This window comes from Mus pahari, chromosome X (genome assembly GCF_900095145.1).
Source record: "Mus pahari chromosome X, PAHARI_EIJ_v1.1, whole genome shotgun sequence".
NCBI classification, from domain to species: Eukaryota; Metazoa; Chordata; class Mammalia; order Rodentia; family Muridae; genus Mus; species Mus pahari.
Genome location: NC_034613.1, coordinates 30,296,568 through 30,316,693, shown reverse-complemented (window position 1 = coordinate 30,316,693; position 20,126 = coordinate 30,296,568). Strand labels below are relative to the sequence as shown.

General features: G+C 38.9%; 3 protein-coding genes across 4 annotated transcripts in view; 1 reads left to right on the top strand and 2 right to left on the bottom strand.

The window, feature by feature from the left end:
• Positions 1–20,126, top strand: part of Cul4b (cullin 4B) — a 101,884-nt gene that overhangs the window by 20,582 nt on the left and 61,176 nt on the right. Inside the window, exon 2 of the mRNA XM_021187809.2 lies at positions 15,081–15,152. The gene's annotated coding sequence lies outside the window, so the exon portion shown is untranslated. The remainder of the gene's footprint in view (positions 1–15,080; positions 15,153–20,126) is intronic.
• Mcts1 (MCTS1 re-initiation and release factor) lies at positions 1,637–14,188 on the bottom strand. Of its 2 annotated transcripts, XM_029533972.1 has the most exons (7): positions 13,878–14,188; positions 13,269–13,314; positions 12,618–12,770; positions 11,993–12,090; positions 8,156–8,289; positions 3,182–3,249; positions 1,637–1,930 (listed from the first exon to the last, which is right to left on the bottom strand). In XM_029533972.1, the coding sequence occupies exons 2-7, from the start codon at positions 13,280–13,282 to the stop codon at positions 1,849–1,851; spliced, it is 549 nt and encodes a 182-aa protein (XP_029389832.1). In that variant the 5' UTR covers positions 13,283–13,314; positions 13,878–14,188; the 3' UTR covers positions 1,637–1,848. The 2 variants fall into 2 exon arrangements, with proteins under 2 accessions (XP_029389832.1, XP_021043722.1); XM_021188063.2 differs by lacking the exon at positions 13,269–13,314.
• On the bottom strand, positions 15,410–15,734 carry LOC110314209 (cAMP-dependent protein kinase inhibitor gamma-like). The gene has a single exon (XM_021188661.1). It carries the CDS (start codon positions 15,641–15,643, stop codon positions 15,449–15,451), a length of 195 nt encoding a protein of 64 aa, XP_021044320.1. The 5' UTR covers positions 15,644–15,734; the 3' UTR covers positions 15,410–15,448.

Below are 20,126 nucleotides of genomic sequence, written 5' to 3'. Positions count from 1 at the left end.
CTGGCTGTACTGGAACTCTGTAGACCATGCTGGCCTCGAACTCAGAAATCCGCCTGCCTCTGCCTCCCAAGTGCTGGGATTAAAGGCGTGCGCCAGTGATAAGCATTCTAATTCAGGGAGAAGCAGGACAAATTCTCCAAGCCTTACTCCAGCCCAGATTAAGTATTATTATCCCAACTTATCAACCATTCTTTGGTCTTTATATTTACCAAGAAACTTATTAATCATTTACTCTATATAGGCCAATTATACAAATTAATATATTTATATTGTAACTGGGAAATCTCTTTAAGTCTTACAAGGTCCATCAGTCCCCACGGATGGTTTGCCAATCTGAGGATCAGATCTATATTCATCTATGTTATGTTCTGGGAGGCCCAGCTGGAACAGGCAGCTGAATGATCTGTCTGTGTTTGTCTGTCTCTGTCTCTGCCTCTCTCCCCCTATCCACCCTCACCATTCTCTCCAACTTCTAACTGTAATACAATCACCACAATCTTGTAAATGTTTGTATCCATCTCACATGTGAGGATTGGTAAACAGAGAAAGATGGCTGAAACACTAGCATAGCAAGGTCACTGGGAAGCAAAGTTAACTCCAAAACAAATTACCATATTTTCTAAAGATAGCCCGTGGCCCTCAGGATAGGAGACATACATTTTGAAAGGAATATAGTGGAACCCAAATCTGAAAGTTTAAATATCTTATAGTAAGGTTTGACTTAAGAGAAGGTACTATAAAGGAACCTTAATCTGACAAACCCTGGTTTTTTACAGGATTATATATTGTATATTGCTGTATACAAAGGGCAGTGATACAAAAAATAGACTGTATAAACTTCATAAGGCAAAACTACATTTCTTAAATGATTTAAAAGATGAAAGAAACGAATTTATCAATTAAGATAAAAATATCAACCAAGTACGATAAGGATCTTATCTGATCCCTAGCTCAAGAAAACTAACAGTTGTCGGACAGTGGTGGCACACTCCTTTAATCCCAGCATTTGGGAGGCAGAGGCAGGTGGATTTCTGAGTTAGAGGCCAGCCTGGTCTACAGAGTGAGATCCAAGACAGCCAGGACTACACAGAGAAACCCTGTCTCGAACCCCCCTCCCAAAAAACAAAACAAAACAAAACTAACAGTTTATAAAACTTGAAAAGAGACAACTGAAGGAATCCTACAAGTTTATGTAGTAGATCATATTAGAAAATAACTTTTTAAGCATTTTCAGGGTATTGTAGCTGTATTTTTTAAAGGCTATTTTTCTTCCTAAAGATACATATAAAAGTAGTTAAAGGTAAAATAGTAGGCTAACCTTTGCTTCACAGTAACTGGGGAATAGGGAGGAAAGCTGAGGGAGAGATAAAAAGGAGTGCCCATAGAGCGAAGCAGGGTGATGAAGGAAGGAGAGTCTATTATACTACACCTAGATTTTACACTATGTTTGGAACATTCCACAGTGAAATTTAAAACAACAAACACACATTCACACACATACAGAGGGAACACGTCTGGGTGCTCTGAATAATGGAAGAAAATTAGAAACCTAGCTTCTGGAGTCCACCATAACGTGGCAAACATGTTTACCAAGCCCCTTGTACCATTAGCCTAAAGAGGACATTGAGTCGTCTGCTGAGTTATTTACCATATATCTTTTAGTAGTCAAGTTTGCTACCCCATTGTGGTGTTTAAGAAAAGTTAAAATAATTTCTGAAACTAACAGAAATTTAGCATTCGCAGAATTTTTATTCAGCATAAACATTGAGGCTTTTGTCTTCATGCTGTGACACAGACACAGATACAGCACAGTATCCATAGTTAGCCCACACATACTCCTTTTGAGGCTCATTTATATGTCTTCATATGCCACAGACCATCGTTTAGATAATGGATATTTTCAATGCCAATTCCTTTGTTTACTTTCTCACTGTAGAAGGAAAAAACACAGAAACATGCTTTATGAATTTTTATGCATTCATGATAAACACAATCCAAAGTATCTCAATACTTCATAATCATTAAGCAACATGTAGGAAATTTCCTGTCATTACATTATTGCCTAAACTATAGACTCAGTGGCAGTTTGTGGGCTTACTATGTTTGCTGGGTCTGATACCTCTTTTAGTTGGCTATTTGTTTTTTGTGGTGCTACAGAGTCAAACCCAGGGCTTCACTCACACATGCTGCACAAGCCCTTCACCGCTAAGCCACATAACCACCTCTGAAATTCATGGTTACAGTGATTCTAAAGCTGGTGTGAGGCACACATCTGTAAACCCAACACTGGAGACAGATCAGGAATTCAAGGTTAACCAGGGCTACAAGAGACCCTATCTCAAAACCCCCAAAGTTAACCAGGCAGTGATAGCAAATTCTTTTAATTCCAGCACTTGGAAAGCAGAAGCAGGGGGGGGGTCTCTGAGTTCAAGACCAGCCTGCTCTATTGAGCTAGCTCCATGAGAGCAAGGTTATGCAAAGAAATCCATCTTAAAAAAAACAAAACAAAACAAATTAAATTAAAATACTAATTTTAGCAGTCTAGCAAGCAAACAGAATAATACCAACAGGATAGGCAAATATCAACATAGTAAATCTTGAAACAAAATAAAATTTTGGTTATATATGTTGGAAACATGCTACATTTCTATCACCAGAGCAGAATGTAAAATAGTATACGGTTCTGAACTATATCATTATTTATTTTTGAAACAGTCTCAGGTAGCCTCAAACTCACAATCTCCCTGCCTCCACCTCCCAAGTGCTAGGATTATAGTCATGTGCTACTATACCAGCAAATACTAGTGTGTTTTAAAAACTAGCAGTAAAATACACAGCCCTCTATTATCAATTTAAATCTAGATACTAAAGAGAAAATCCTAAATACCACATACATAGGTATAAAATACTTGTTTTAGCATGTTTCCTTTCAAAATGCTTAAGAATGTAACTCTGAAGATAAGGGACTTCGTAAGTGCTAGGAAAAAAAAAATAAGAAGTGAGCTACTCTATCGCTTCTCAGCCTTTTGACTAAGATCAAGTGTAGAAGTGAGCTACTCAGCTTAGGTATTTGTAAGATGTAGTATGAATGACATCAAACTCCACCTGCAACAGATGCTTCTTGAACAGATGCATATGAACCATTCATATGTCAGTAAAAGGAGCCTAAAGTGAAACTTACATATCTTCTGCAGACATCTTCATGACGCCCACACATAAAGCATGTTGTTTTCCTTCTGCCATGATTGCCTGAAAACAAGCTAAGAAAACTTTTTCTCAATTTGGGGAAGGGAAGTGTGAGAAACAATGATCCTTTTGCCATTTGAACCAATCTTTGGTCCTCTCCTAGACCACTGACTCCTTAGGAGCAGGAACCTGAGAGTCTGTGGGGACAATGTAAATATCCAATAAGTCCTAAATGAATCAGTCCTTTAGTTTCAAGCCAAATATCAGTATTGCACCTCCATATGTACCAAACCAGGAATCAGGCATAAAGAAGATAGAATTTATTGTGGACAAATACTAAAGTCTGTGAAATATATAGCAACTGTTTTAGTAATTTTCACCACCAAATGGGGCTTTATAATAAATAACACATAAGATAATTAGATTCCCAGCTGGGCAAGGTACAAGCTGATAATGGCCACACTCAGAAAGTTGGAAAAACCATAAATTTCCAGGAAAGTCTGGGCTACATAGCTAGTTTAAGGCCAGCTGTATGTTATATAGCAAGACACTGTCTGAAAAAAAAATACATTTCTATTCTGTTTTGAAGAGCCCCTAATAATGGTTTCAACCTTTATACAAATAAAACAATGAACATCATTTAAAGCATCTATGTTTCATGCTGTAATGTTTGTTTTTATAAGTTCAAATATACATACAATGTCTCTATAATTTTTTATAATTCCTCTAAATCTGTTATTTCAAATGAGTGTTAGGGTTAGGGTTAAAACTGCATCTTCAAAGGGGGGTAGGGGGTGATGGTAAAGTTTAATACTAGGAAGATCTTCCAGTCAAGGAAACTCCAGAACTAAAAACATACCACTGTTTAAATCTATAAACATAAACGATAACCTTGTCCTCACAGAATCCTTTTTTCTGTTGACTTTCCAGTAGTCCATTCAGTGTAACAAAAATATTTGAGCACCTAGTATATGACTAGCATCTATTTCAATACAACATGTGTCTAACATACACAACTTATTCTATCCTTAAGCTATAAATACCACAAAAGGAGGCATTTTGAGCACAAGGCGAAGAATATGCCTTTTCTTTTGTTGGTAGCGTCACACTATGTACCATCCACAAAGATCCTCCTGAGTGCTAGGACTAAAAGTATGTATGTGCCACTATACCCTGATATTTTTGTCGTTGACTACATAACTCAGGCTGGCCTCAAACTAACAACAGTTTTCCTGACTCAGCCTTTCAAGTGCTGGGATCACAGGCATAAACCACCACATCCAGTTAAAACATACCTTTGAACACATTCCAAAAGACTAGATTTTTTTTAACCCCAGAGTGATTTCCTTGTTCCCACTAATTACTATTCCTTTTCTCAACCTGAGGCAAATGACTGCTCTGTCTATGACAAAGCAGAAGATGGACTCCTGTCCATATTAACAAAATCCTATTTAATAGATAATATAGATGAAATATTGCTGCAAAGTAGAAATGATACAGAATACTTAGTCCTATCCATAGTATAAATACACCCTTTAAACTATACAGAGCAGAGGTGCAGCGGTGTACCTCTGTAACAGCAGTACCTGGAAGGTTGGGTCAGGATTGGAAACTCAAAACTAGTCTGGATCTTGAAAGAGGATTGGGGGAGAATCTGCTGGCTCACACTTATAATCCAGCAGTTAGGAAATAGAGGCAGGAAGCTCAAATGGGTTCCAGGCCAGCCTGGGATACATGAGACCGTGTTTCAAAAACAAATAGAAGAAAAACGTGGGAGTGAGTTTCCTCCCTAGCAATCCTTAAACAAAGCAGATTATAGGAATCACGTGATTTATGGCTTAAAGATCAGCACAGCCAAATGTGGTGCTGCACATCTTTACTTTCAGTGCTGAGGAGGCAGAAGCAAGAAGATCTTCAAGTTTGAGACCAGCCTGGTCTACATAGCAACTTCTATGGTAGCCAGGGGTGTATAGTGAAACCCTATCTCAAAGGAATAAAAAATCCAGCATTAGTTGTGCTATACATGAAGACTATTTTGATTTGAAGCTGTCTCAGTTTGTTACTAGTTCTTCTATTTCTGGTTTGTTCATGGCAGTTGTCTATTTCAGCTTCCCAGGTTGTGGGAATGCAGGTGTATACCACTACTTACAGCTCCTTGTTCCTTTCTTTGAAAGAGTTGAATAGGATATACTATTTTTCTTTCTTTTTTTTTCCTTTGGTTTTTTGAGACATGATTTCTCTGTTTAGCCCTGGCTGTCCTGGAATTCACTCTAGACCAGGCTAGCCTTAAACTCAGAAATCCGCCTGCCTCTGCCTCCCAAGTGCTGGGATTAAAGGCATGTGCCATCACTGCCAAGCTAGTTATTTATGTAGGTTTCACTTGTTCCTTATTATTTGAATCTACATTACAGTGTCTCCAAATACATTTATTTGACCTATTACATTCATTATTAGTAGCTGCTGTCTTTTTTTTTTCTGAGACCTATAATTATGCGATAGTCAAACTTAGTCAAGGTGGGGGCCATACAGCCCTTCCAAGTGAGCTATATTTTAAAAAAATGCATCCTTAGCCTTTAATTCCAGCAGTTGTGAGGCAGAGGCAGGAGGAAACCTGGGAGGTAAGTCTGGTTCCTATATGATTTCCAGGACAACCAGAACTATGTAAAAGAGGCCCTGATTCAAAACAAAACAGAAAGTCCCAGCCAGGCATGATAGCTCGTGCCTGCAATCCATAGGAGAACTATACAAGCATCTCACCAAGAATTCAAGACTCTTCCTCAAAATGTGTTTATTCAAGGATTTTTAAGTTGGATATATTAAAATCTTTTCCAAATATGCATGCATGTGTGTTTAAGTGTGTTTGGGAATCAGAAGTGGTGGTGCTCACCTGAAATCCCAGTACTTGGGAAGTTGAAGTAGGAGAATCACCACGAGTTCAAAGCTAACTTGTGCTGCATATCAAAACTATCTTCAAAAATAAAAAACAAAATATACATTTCTCTTACAAAAAAATGTTCTCCAGTCCAAACCACCACCAAAAATTGAATTTTTAGACTGAGTATAATAATGCATGCTGCCCAGCACTGGGAGGTTGACACAGGCAGATTCACAGCCACCCTAGGCTACCTAGTGAGTTCCAAACTAATCAGGCTACACAGGACAAGATTCACCTCCACCCACCTCTCTTCTCTCTCCTTCTCTCTCTCAAGCACACACAATTAAACTCCCTTTTTTTGAGAGTCTCTGTGTAGCCCTGGCTGTCCTGGAACTCTCAGAGATCCACCTGCCTCTGCCTCCTGAGTGCTAAAATCAAAGGTGTGGACCACCGTCACCCAGAGTAAAAGTGAATTTTTAAAATAAATGTTGAGGATTTCTGGTATTTCTCCTAATACAGAGTTGTTTGATAAATAAGCATCCATACCTGCTGCCTCAATTCAGTTCCCTCTTGAACGTTTTTACTCCACTGTATCTGGATAATCAAACTAAACATTAAAGTGACAAGTTCATGTGTAAAAGAGTGTCCACTCATATCACTTATAACCTATTCATAATCAAGTTTCAGACTGCATCCTGAGTCTGATAATAGGGTGTAAACAGGCTGCAATGACACAGGAACTCCTTCATAACTTTTCAATTAGCTTGTACAATTAATTCATGTAAAATGAAACATAGTTTATCATTAAGAAATTAAAAGGGAGGGCAAGATATTTCAGAAGCTAGAAGTGCTTTTAGACACTGGCCTGACAACCTGAGTTCTATCCTAAGAACCTAGAGTAGAGAGAATTGACTCCTAAAAGTTGTCCTTTTAGGTACACACACACACACACACACACACACACACACACACACACACGCACACACCACACACATTTATTTTTTTAAAGAAAAAAAAAACAGGTATGATGATAATATATGCCAGTAATCCAATGACCCGTGAATCAAGAGTTCAAGACTAGTGTTGGCTATATTGTAAATTCAAGACCAGTTTACGATTGTGGAAGGAAGGAAGGAAGGAAGGAAGGAGGGAGGGAGGCAAGAGGAGAACTGGGAATAGTAGTACACACCTGTAATCCTAGAACTCAAAAAACAGATACAGGATTATAGAAGAGGATAGTCTGGTTACACAGTAAAATCTAAGCCAGCCAGGCTTATATATATAGTGAGATATATATTAAAAAAGAAAAAAGAAAAAAGATAGATGAGTATTACAGCACATACCTTTAAACCCCGGACTCAGAAGGCAGGGGCAGGCAGACTTGTGAGTTTGAGGCCATCCAAGGATACATACTAAGACTCTGTTTCAAAAAAAAAAAGAAAAGAAAAGAAAAAAATTACCAAAACAACAACAACAAAACCAGAGTATAACTAGGGCTTAGAAGAAGGGAATCAAAGCTGGGCGTGGTGGTGCACGCCTGTAATCCCAGCACTTGGGTGGCAGGGGCAGGCGAATTTCTGAGTTTGAGGCCAGCCTGGCCTACAGAGTGAGTTCCAGGACAGCCAGGGCTATACAGAGAAACACTGTCTCAAAAAAACAACAAACAAACAACAAAACAAACAAAAGAAAGAAAGAAAGAAAGAAAGGAGGGAGGGAGGAAAGAAAGAAAGAAAGAAAGAAAGAAAGAAAGAAAGAAAGAAAGAAAGAAAGAAAGAAAGAAAGAAAGGAGGGAGGGAGGAGGAAGGAAAGAAAGAAAGAAAAGGAAAAAAAACAGTTGGTTTGAGTTTACCTCTCATTTTTCTTTGGCCAAAATTAAAAAGTTCCCTGCAACAGGGTGTGGTAGCACATGACTAATCCTAGCAGTTGGGAGACTGGCGCATCAGAGTCACAAGTTCAAGGCTAGCCTTGGCTTGTCTCTGAAAAAATAATAATATAAATTAAAAGCACATGTAATATTCTCTTGGATGATAGATCTTTCAGAAATGATAAGAATACAATGAACAGTTTTCAGCAGTTAAACCCTGGGAAGGATACAACAATAGTATCTACTGCGGCAGGATAAAGCTTAGCTCCAGGAGAAGTTAAGCCAGGACACATGATATTTGCTCCACTGAGTACAAATTTGATGGCTCCTTTATCAACCTGCTGATGTGGCAAGATAAAAGGATCTACAAGAGAAGAAACAAATTATATGAATTAATATGGCTGAAGACTCAAGATAAAGGCAAAGAACATAAACAAGTATTTTCCAAAATTACAGTACTCTGATGGTTGCAAGATAAAAGCCAAACCACTCTTTTTTACTGACAAAGTTGATAAGTATTTTCTTTTCTTTCTTTTTTTTTTTTTTTTTTTTTTTTTTTTTTTTTTTTTTTTTTTTTTTTTTTTTGAGACAGGGTTTCTCTGTATAGCCATGGCTGTCCTGGAACTCACTTTTTAGACCAGGCTGGCCTCAAACTCAGAAATCTGCCTGCCTCTGCCTCCCAAGTGCTGGGACTAAAGGTGTACGCCACCACAGATAAGTATTTTCAAGAAAAGAGTGTAGCAACAAGCATTCTTACAGACTGCTACAAGGCTTGTAAATGGGTATGAGCCTCCTTTAGGACAACTTAGCAGCATACATTGAAAGCCTTGAAAAAAAGAGATCCACTCTTTGACCCAGTAACTCTACTTCTATGAGTCTGTTCTAAAGAAAATGGACAGAGGGCTGGTGAGATGGCTCAGCAGGTAAGAGCACTGACTGCTCTTCCAAAGGTCCTGAGTTCAAATCCCAGCAACCACATGGTGGCTCACAACCATCCATAATGAGATCTGACGCCCTCTTCTGGAATGTCTGAAGACAGCTACAGTGTACTTACAAATAAATAAATCTTTTAAAAAATGGATTGATATGCAGTATATTAGATAGATATTTGTTCCAGCACTAACATGTAAAGCATAAATAAACTGAGATAGATCACAATGTCTAACCAATGAGATAAGATATAAACAACTTAAGGCATGTCAATAAGAGTAATGAAACTATAATAAACCATGCATTTAGGGAATACTTAGTGCCTGGAAATGTTCACAATATAACATCTGAATGAAAAAAGCAGAAATAAAATACTCTCAAAAAGATCAGTGGTCATTGGGAGGAGTAACCAGGTAAATCAACTGGTATATTTATAGGAGTAAATTTATTCTGTATATTGAATGGCAGACACTTGACATTTTGGGTCTGGCAATACCTATAGAATTATATAGAAAGAACTTTTATGACTAATAACATCATAAATAGTGACTCACTAACTGTAAATGCATATTAACTTATCAATGCCGAATCTTAATAGAGAAAAAAAAATAAGTAAAAGAGAGCCTAATTTAAAAAGAACAACAACAACAACAAAAAAAAAAAACAGGCAGTGGTGGCACATGCCTTTAATATCAGGCAGGGGGATATCTGAGTTTAAGGCCAGCCTGGTCTATAGAGTGAGTTCTAGGACAGCCAGGGCTACACAGAAAAACCCTTGAAACCCTGTCTCAAAAAAAAAAAAAAAAAAAAGTTGTGCTTAGCAGTATAGTGATATATACCTAGTATGCACAGGTCCTGAATTCAATCTCCAGGACAAAATAAAACAAAATAGGAAACATTTGTATATAACATAGGAAATAAAGTGGAAAAGAGTATGCCAATGCACTAAATATACTTAACTTTATAGGAATTCGTGTGCTCAGTAGTTTCCTATTCCTGTGATCTCCCAGATTTATGTGCATTTATTCTTTTTATAATCCTAAAAAAAAGTATCTCTATCTCTATGTGTATATCAGTAACTTATAAACCAATGATTAAAGAATCTCTAGGGCTGGAGAGATGGCTGAGCAGTTAAGAGCACTGGCTGCTCTTTCAGAGGTTCTGAGTTCAATTCCCAGCAACCACACGGTGGCTCACAACCATCTGTACTGGGATCCCTCTTCTGGTGTGTCTGAAGATAGGGACAGTGTACTCATATACATAAAATAAATAAATCTTTTAAAAAAGTAATTTTAAAGGCTTTCACAGGATGAATAGAGTTGTTTGCTTGGTTTGTTTTGTTTTTCTGAGATTTATTTATGTATGCATTTTATCAGTGTTTCATCTGCATGTATACACACCAGAAGAGGGAATTGGATCCCATGGGACTATAGTCAGACAGTTGTGAGCAACCATATAGATGTTGGGAATTGAACTCTGGAAGAGCAGTCAGTCCTCTTACCTGATAAGCCATCGATCCAGCCCCTAGAGAAGTTTTTAAGTTTTTCAAGGTTTCTAAAAATAGCCAGGTATGGTAACACAACTTTATAATCCCAGCACCTGGGAGGTAGGAGCAGGATAATTAGAAATAGAAAACCAGCCTTGGCTACCTAGTGTCTGTCTCAAGGAACAATAACAAACAAACAAAAACCTCAAACAACAAAACAATTATTCCCATTGCATCAGGATTTAATTTATTTCATTCATATATATATATGATTGATTGATTGATTGATTGATTGATTATGTATATAGCATTCTTCATGCATGTAGGCCTGAAGGCCCAAAGAAGGCACCAGATCTCATTATTAGACTGTTGTGAGCCACCATGTGGTTGCTGAGAATTGAACTTGGAACCTCTGGAAGACCAGTCTGTGCTTTTAACCTCTAGGCCATCTCTCCAGCCCCCAGGATTTAATTTCTATCAGGTCTTAATCTGAAAATAAAATCAATGCTTAATTGAATAATTATACTTAGTTTTATAAATATTAAAATATTTCACCTGCTTAAAAAATTGCCTAACAGTTTTGCCACTCCTGACTTCTATAATACTAGGCAAAATAATCACCACTAATACACATCATCAATAGAGCCTATAAGTCACTACCCTTCCTCCTGCCTCTTGGTAACAATAACAAACAGAATAGGAAATTATTTGTTTCCATTTGAAAAGTTCTTGCTCATTGGAATTATACCTTCAACTTTTTGTAATATACTCAAACTAACAATCTATAAATGTATATATGAAATAAACATTATTTAATTTCAAGATATATATCAATGTATTTAATTAGTAATAAATAGGATTTCCATTTTTACCCAATGCACAGATAATTACAGAACTCTAGTAACAAACTTAAATGAAAATGTTTAAAGCCCTTTTAGTTTATGTATATGTTTACAATTACATACTGGTCTATTCTTCCAACTACAATAAGGACAGAAGACTATGTCTGTCTTTGCTTACAATTGTACTTCTTAGTAAGTAGCCTAGTGCCTACCACATAGAAAGTTCACTAAAAGCCGGGCAGTGATGGTACACGCCTTTAATCCCAGTATTTGGGAGGCAGAGGCAGGCGGATTTCTGAGTTTGAGGCCAGCCTGGTCTACAGGTCTACAGAGTGAGTTCCAAGACAGCCAGGGCTACACAGAGAAACCCTGTCTCAAAAAACAAAACAAAAAAACAAAAACCAAAACAAAACAAAAACAAAGAAAGTTCACTAAATAATTAATGAATATTTCTGGGATCTTTGTTTGGGGGAAATGCATCACCCTATAGCCCAGCCTGGCCTCAAAATTGTATCGATTTCTTGTCTCAGCTCCTAAGCTCTGTGATTACATCTGTGCGCCATCACTCCATGCTTTTATTGAATGGATGAACTAATGAATGCTTCATTTGGGGGGTGCTTTTTCTAATGCAGAAGATAATTTGCATTTTTCAGACTTACCACGAGATGAGGAACCACTTTACCTTTGTACTCCTTATTACTTAGCACTAATAATAAATAAACTATCAGAAGTCACTTTCCATTCCTATACTTTTCAACTCCTTTTGTATATTTTTGTATTCCAAAATGTGTATTTCTACCAAGACTTACATTTATGAAGTAATCTTAAAGTTGGATAAAAAGGCCCTTCTCTTTGTCTAAAAAACAGTAATTCTCCATTTACTGTAAGGATTTCTATGTGTTCATGGCTGTAAGACAAATGTCACAGAGAACAAAGTTAGATACCTGTAAGACAAATGTCACAGAGAACAAAGTTAGATACTTTCCTTCAAAAATGGATGTAAGTCAAACATCCTATAAAAATTACAACATGAAATATGCACATAACAAGATACATTAAGCTTATTTTCCAGTAAATATTCTGACCAAAAAATACTTGTTCTATATAGAAAAAAAGAGAGAAAATATAACCTGCTACAGCCAATTTCATTCTACATTTTATTATTGTAATTCCACTGTCAAGTATAAAATAAATCTCAAGAGCAAGCTGAAATAAATCCACTTATAAATAAAAACAAGTCTTTGATAAAACAGTACACAAAGTGACATTTTCATATACATAGATAAGATTTGAAAATAGAAATACAACTTCTAGAGTTAATTCTGTCTATTCTCATCATTGCTCTATCGATAATAATTCCATTTAGAATGAAAACAATCTAACCTTTGATATTAAGCTACTCTAATCTTTACATGGAGAAAAACAAGGACTTACCATCGGACAATTTTCACAGGATCTTTCTTAGGCATGATTTGATTAAGCCATGGTTCAATACCTGGAAATTGCTCTAGCAATTGATTTTTAATACCCTTAATAACCGAGGTTTTCAACTGGATGCAGTTGGACACATTTTCTTTTTCATCAAATCTGGCAAATGATTTTTTGAGGAAAAAAAAAAGGGGCATTGCTAAGCAGAAGAATCAGAAATCTAAAAGTAAGGTTCTAATTAATCATCTATTCCCAAGCAAGTACTCATGCTTAAAATAATTATGAAATAAATTGTTTTTAAAATACCAATTTCCATTTGTCTTATACAATACAAAACAGTATTAGAATAAACTGCCATTCATACTGCAATTATTGGGGGCAGAGAACTTATTATGCTAGAATCTGTTATCAGCTAACGAAAATGCCTTTTACTGAAAATTTCTGCTCAAAGGAAAAAATACTCCCATCTATTTAATAAAAATCTATTGTTTTAATCTAAAAGAAACCTCACACATTAAAATACAAAAGACCAACCGAAGCATAACAAAAGAATGAGCCCCAGCAGGCTATGTAGTCTGTTGATTTTTTTTAAGAAATAGTGGGATAATTTTAAAGTCCCTGTCCAGATTTGCTCAAATTTTCATGCACAAAACCCACCTTCCTTTGCCCATGTTCCCCTTTTTTCCTTTTGCGTCTATCAAATCTGGAAGATAAACCCACTGGATAGGTTTCCAAGGAATTTGGTCTTCCTTACACTGACTAGCACACGTTGTTCTCAAGACAAGGTTAATCTAGCAGCTAAGCAATAGGCTTGACAGGCCGGCCGCTAGCTTCCTGTCACCCAGACTCCTTCACTGCCATGACCCAGGAAGTCAAGCCTTCCTTTTTTTCAGTTCATAACTAATAAACATATGGCAGAGTGCAGGGCTCTCCTTTCAGCTGAGGATGTGCCTCTAAATCACAGTGCAAGAATGTGATTGGTAGAATACTAGGAATGGAGATAGCACTGCCGGAGGGGCAGAACAGGGCTAAGGAGGAAGGAAATGGGAGCGGGAGAGCCAAACCCGATTGAAGATTAAGGATGGAAAGCGTAAAGAAGTGGTCCAAGTCTGGAGTGAGAGCATAGTACTATATTTACAAAACCTTAGGAAGTCAGGATAGCAGGGGCAGGGGAGAGAGAAAGAGGACCTTTGCTCTCTCCCTCTTCCCCACCCCCACCCCCACCGCCTTTGTAAGCAGCCGATGGAGGCCACAGCGTGTCCTTACTTCTTGAACATGATCCAAGGTGAAAGGGGCGACGATAGGGAAGGGCCCGGAATGGGAAGGAAATTGAATTAGGAAGGGTCCGGCACGAGGAAGGCCTGCACTGACAGTCGGAGCTGCTGTCGTTAATCCGGAAGGCGAAAACACTATCCGCTTTACGGCCCTCAGCGAAATCTGACTACTTCCGCTCCTCTCGACTCCACGTTGACGCTTTTGTCGGCTCCTTTTCAGTAACAGCTTAGTCTCCATTGGGGGTAGTCGAAAGGGCGGGACTTAGAAGGAAGAAGCGATCAAGCAATTCTTTCTGGTTGCAGGAAGAATAGAGTGGGGGAGGGAATCAAAGCAGAAATTGTGGCAGTCAGTTACGGGTGCCTCAAAGGGTCAAGGCTCTTAGGTCTTTGTTGTCCCCTACCACTATGCTAAATAATTTGTAAGGATAATAGGTTTTGCTTCCTATCTGAAGCAACAGAGTAGATTGATGCTTATCAAGCAGCTTGAGCCTAAGCGAGCCTCATAGCTTCATGTTAAAGTTAAAGTTGTCAGGTTCAGCAAATAAAATTACAAGATACCTAGTCAAATTTGAATTTCAATTAAGGTGAACACCTTTTGGTGCAAGTATACTTCATCTACATTTTGAGCTTGCTTATGCTACTTGTTTTTCTGAATTTAATTGAACAACCTATTTTTTTTAATCTGGTGGCTATAATCATTGGACAGTGAAGTGCTGTCATAGAATTATCAAATAAGTCATCAGGTTGCTTTCCCCTGCTTCACTCTGATAGTTAAAAACTGAACTATAAATCAAGAATGTAACAGGGCATCTTGGCACAAGCTTTTAATACCAACTAGTACGGGGATGGGAGTTGGGGTGGGGGTAGGGGCAGGATAGGCTGATGACCTCTGAGTTCAAAGCCAGCCTGGTCTGTAGAACTAGTTCCAGAACAGCTAGAACTACACAGAGAGCCTGTCTTGAAAAAGAAGCAAAACAAATAAAATTGATTTCTTTTTTTCTCTCTCTCAGAGTAAAACGTTTCCACTCTATTCCTGACTTGGGAAACCAGGCCACACTGTCCTGTACATTTCAAGTAGCCTAGCCTGATTGTGGGGACAGTGACACTTGCCAAAAGTCAGACCCCAAAGTGTGGCCGAGACAGAGCTCGTTAGGATCCTCTCAGAGCCACACCCAACCTGTCTCTTCCCCTCCAGGGTGCAGTAAAGAATGGCATTCATCGGATCGTCCACGCTGGTGAGGTGGGCTCTCCTGAGGTTGTGCGCGAGGTAAGGAGCCAGTGACCCCGGGCCTCTTCTTCCTGATTCTGTTCCTGCTCCTGGATTCAACTCCTCTCTGTTTCTCCACAGGCTGTGGACATCCTGGGCACCGTGGGGAGGTGGGGAAGAGTGGAGCCTGTGGTATGGGTAGAGGACTTTGCTGGAGTGGGGGCCACAGAGGACTCCATGAGGCTCTCGGTAGGCCTAGCTGGCCAGGGCTCCAGTCCAGGAAGTACAGCGGGTCTCTTCCAGCCTTAGGACCACAGGCAGACTCAGGACGAGGTGTTTGCATCACTGCTCTCAGGCTAGCTGCTGGCTTCCTTGTCTGGGGTACTTCCCTCTATCTGTCCTGCTTCCTCAAGTGCGAGCTCGCCCATGTCTCCAGCGAGCTTCTGCACGCTCACGGCCTCCGAGTCACCCTGGATGTCAGGGACTGCATTCCGATGGCCTGTCCGGTCGCAGGAGATGAAGTCCGAATAGGAGGACTCGACTTCCATCATGCCTGTTGCATCGCTCCTCAGGCCTAGTTTAATTCCGTTTTCCTGCCTGCATCTCTTCAGGTTTTTCACTCTTGATTAGCCAGTGCAGAAAGTCCGCTACTAATTAGAATCCTCTGCAAGCTCACAACTCAGGAGGTGGAGACACGAGGGTCAGGAGTTCAAGGCAAGCCTCAGCGACACAGCAGCATTGATCTAGACCAGCCTGTAGGCCACAAAATCCTGCTGCCTTGTCGCCTCGTAGAGCTCCCCGAGGCTGCCTGGCGCCCGCAGCCCGCCCTGATTTCTTTCTTTCTTTCTTTTTTTTTTATAAAAAATTTATTCATTTATTATATGTAAGCACACTGTAGCTGTCTTCAGACACATCAGAAGAGGGCGTCAGATCTCATTACAGATGGTTGTGAGTTACCATGTGGTTGCTGGGAATTGAACTCAGGACCTCTGGAAGAGCAGTCAGTACTCTTAACCTCTGAGCCATCTCTCCAGCCTAAAATTAATTTCTTGAACACAAACAAAAATATAATTTCCTGCCAGGCATGATAACTCATGCCCTAATCACAGCACTTGAAGGGTTGGAGAAGACTTGAAACCCTATCTCAAAAAGAAAACAAATGAAAAAAGGAAAATAGGTAATTTCCATAAAGAATAAAAAGACCGCTGGTCCAGTAATAGTAGTCACAATTTAAATGAAAAGATAAAGAAATACATTTTGGTTGTATGGGAAGAGGTTGTTTTGTTTTGGTTTGGTTTTCTCTGAGACAGAGTTTCACTATATATGCTAGCTGACCTGGAACTCCTTATGGTGATCAGACTGACCTCAAATTCAGATACCTACCTGCTTCTGCCTCACTAGTACTGGGATTAAAGGTGTGTGCCACCACATTCAGCTTTGAATACTTTTAAAAACATTTTTCTTAAAGATTTATTTATGTATTTTATGTATATGAGTACACTCTAGCTGTACAGATGGTTGTGAGCCATCAAGTGTTTGCTGGAATTGAACACAAGACCTCTGCTCACCCAGGCCCTGCTCACTTTGGCCCAAAGATTTATTTATTATTATATCTAAGTACACTGTAGCTATCTTCGGACACACCAGAAGAGGGCATCAGGTTCCATTACAGATGTTTGTGAGCCACCATGTAGTTGCTGGGAATTGAACTCAGGACCTTCAGACAAGCAGTCAGTGCTCTTAACCACTGAGCCATCTCTCCAGCCCTAAACTTTTTTTTTTTTTTTTTTTTTTTTTTAGAAAACAAAATTATGCTTCTTGAGGGTTTTTAATCAGAAAGGTTAAAAAAAAAACATGACGGCGAGGGATTAAAGCACAACTCAATATGTGAGACACAGAAATACTGGATCTATAAGACAAATACTACAGTCTCTCTAGGGGCAAATATTCTAGTCCTCAATGGGGAGATGAACCTTTAAAGTATTCCAGACAAACGTACTATGCATTTATATTGTTCAATTGTTTGTGCATAATTTGTGGTTACCATGCCTACCTTTTCTTGATTCTATGGTATCAACAATCTTCATTTAATAATTTGATAGTTTCAAATCAAATCTGCATGAATGATTATGTTTGTCTTTATAAATGAACAATTTGGTATTCCTGCTTACATATCAGTCTTTTGTGAGCATCTTTAGCATGTATCTGTATTACTAATATCAATCAACACTGAAGCATTTGGAATATTGCATTTATAAACACGCAAAACTGAAGCTGAGTTGGCCATTGTAGCCCCTAGGTATAATCCTAGCAGTAGCAAAGCATGGAAGTTGAGGCAGGAGGGAGGAGAGGTCCATGGCACCTTGGCTACAAAATGGAACTATCTCAGGAAAAAGAAAGTCCCCGACTTCCTGCCAAGTAGTACTCCTCTCCTAGCAATTCTTATTGCTCCAAGAGCCTGCCATTTCATAACAAGTACATTACAAACAACCATCACTAGTGCTAGTGGAAATAGATAATTCGCTACAAGTTACACAGATGCTCTCTGATTTAAAATGGGATTACCAGTCAGGTGTGGTGGCGCTCGCCTTTAATCCCAGAACTTGGGAGAGGCAGAGGCCAGCCTGGTCTACAGAGTGAGTTCCAGGACAGCCAGTGCTACACAGAGAAACCCTGTCTCGAAAAACCAAAACCAAAACAAAACAAAACAAAAAAACAAACAAACAAAAAAAAAAGAGATGGGATTAACAAGCCATTAACCCATTCTATAAACCGAAAATATCATTAAATTGAAAGCATGTTGGGGCTGGAGACATGGCTCAGCGATTAAGAGCACCAGCTGCCCTTCCAGAGGCCCTAAGTTCAATTCCCAGCAACCACAAGGTCACTCACAACCATCTGTAATGGGATCTGATGCCCTCTTCTGGGGTGTCTGAAGACAGCTACAGTATACTCACATAAAAATAAACAAATATGGTCTACAGAGTGAGTTCCAGGACAGCCAGGGCTCTACAGAGAAACCCTGTCTCAAAAACAAACAAACAAACAAACAAATGTTTTTTAAAAAGAAAAGAAAGCATGTTTAAATATACCTACCCTAAAAAGCAGCATAACTTAGCAATGTGGAACACTATTGCGAGAGAATTGGTTGTTTCCCTTCATCACCACTGACTGATGGAAAGGCATGGGCAAAACAATATACTACATGTCACTAAACCAGGAAAAGATAAAAATTCATCATTTCTACTGAATGCATATTATTTTTGCATCCACCATCAAACCATCAGGGTAGTCTGTATCTGGCAACATTGTATGTAATTAGTATATGTTCTACAAGCAAATCAGACTTAATTTCTTAGACAAAGAAATGAGTAAATTAGCTAGATGTGGTGACACATACCTTTAATTCTGGCACTTGGGAGAGAGGCAGGCAGATACCTGAGTTTGAGGCCAGCCTTGTTTACAAAGCAAGTTCCAAGGCAGCCAGGGCTACACAGAGAAACTCGGTCTTGAAAAAAATTAATTTCTTGAATTTTGGTTTGAAAATCTACTAATGGATCTGGAGAGATGCTTCCCCAGTTAAGATGACTGGCTGCTTTTCCAAAAGGACCTGGGTTTGATTCACAAAACCCACATAGCAGCTCACAATCATTTTAACTCCAGTCCTGGGAGCTCCAATACCCTGTTCTGGCCTCCATGAGCGCCAGGTACACATGCAGGCAAAGTACCCATACATATAAGAAATATATGTATAATTAGATAAAATAATATATAATTTGATATTAAATATATAAAATAATAACTTAAAACTACTAATTTTGCTTATTTAAAAGTATTACACCAAAAATTCATATTACTAGAAATAATAACTTTTCTTTCCTTATGAAGTCAGTCTCTTTTTTCTTTTTTTATTTTTATTTTTTTTATTTTTATTTATTTATTATATGTAAGTACACTGTAGCTGTCTTCAGACACTCCAGAAGAGGGCATCAGATCTTGTTAAGGATGGTTGTGAGCCACCATGTGGTTGCTGGGATTTGAACTCTGCACCTTTGGAAGAGCAGTTGGGTGCTCTTACCCACTGAGCCATCTCACCAGCCCCAGTCTCTTTTTTCTTTTAAAGATTTATTTATTTATTATATGTAAGTACACTATAGCTGGCTTCAGACATCACAGAAGAGGGCATCAGATTTCATTACGGATGGTTGTGACCCACCATGTGGTTGCTGGGATTTGAACTCGAGACCTCTGGCTCTTAACCACTGAGCCATCTCTCCAACCCATGAAGTCAGTCTCTTGCTAGAGTTGGTAACAGCCATTGTCCAGTTGATGACATCTCTTATTTGCTTTGGACTTGTATTTTGGGGACTTTATGTATGTGCCTGGTACTGGTACCAGGAATGGAATCCAAGTCATTGTACATGCTAGGCAAAGCACTCCACCATGGAGCTACACTCTTGTTCCTCTTTTCCTAGTTTTTTTGTTTTTGGTTTTGTTTTTTTAATTTTGAGATAGAGTCTCACTAAATTGCCCAGGCTAGTCTTGAACTTTCTCTCACCTTCTAGAGTATCTGGGTTCATAAGCCTATGGTATCAGACTGGGAGTAGTAGTTGTTGCTTGATTGCTTATAGGTGTTATTTTTTTTTATTCTATTATGTTGTTGGTGTTGGTGTTGCCGTCGTCTTGTTGTTTTGAGGCAGATCCTTACTCCATAGGCTGACCTGAAAATTCATTAAGCTCAGGCTGACCCCAAACATGACAGTCCTCCTGCTCAGTCTTCAAAGTAACCAGGCATCAACCACCACACATTCAGTGGTATAGCATATACCTAGTATGTGTCATGCTCTCTCTCTTCCTCTCTCCTTCTCTCTCTCTCCCTCTCCCTCACTCCTCTCTCTTTCTTGCTCTTTCTTGCTCTTTCTCACTCTGTCTCGCTCTGTGTCTCTGTTTTTTTCTCTCTGTGTGTGTCTCTGTGTCTCTGTGTCTCTTCTCTCTCTCTCTCTCTCTCTCTCTCTCTCTCTCTCTCTCTCTCTC

Bases quoted from the DNA above. Each gene is read 5' to 3' on its own strand.
- LOC110314209 (XM_021188661.1), bottom strand. From the start codon at position 15,643: ATGATGGAAGTCGAGTCCTCCTATTCGGACTTCATCTCCTGCGACCGG.
- Mcts1 (XM_029533972.1), bottom strand. The intron at 8,290-11,992 runs GTAAGTCTTGGT...CTTCTCTTGTAG, and splicing joins TTTAAGATTACTTCATAAAT to ATCCTTTTATCTTGCCACAT. The intron at 1,931-3,181 runs GTAAGTTTCACT...TTCCTTCTACAG, and splicing joins AAGATGTCTGCAGAAGATAT to TGAGAAAGTAAACAAAGGAA.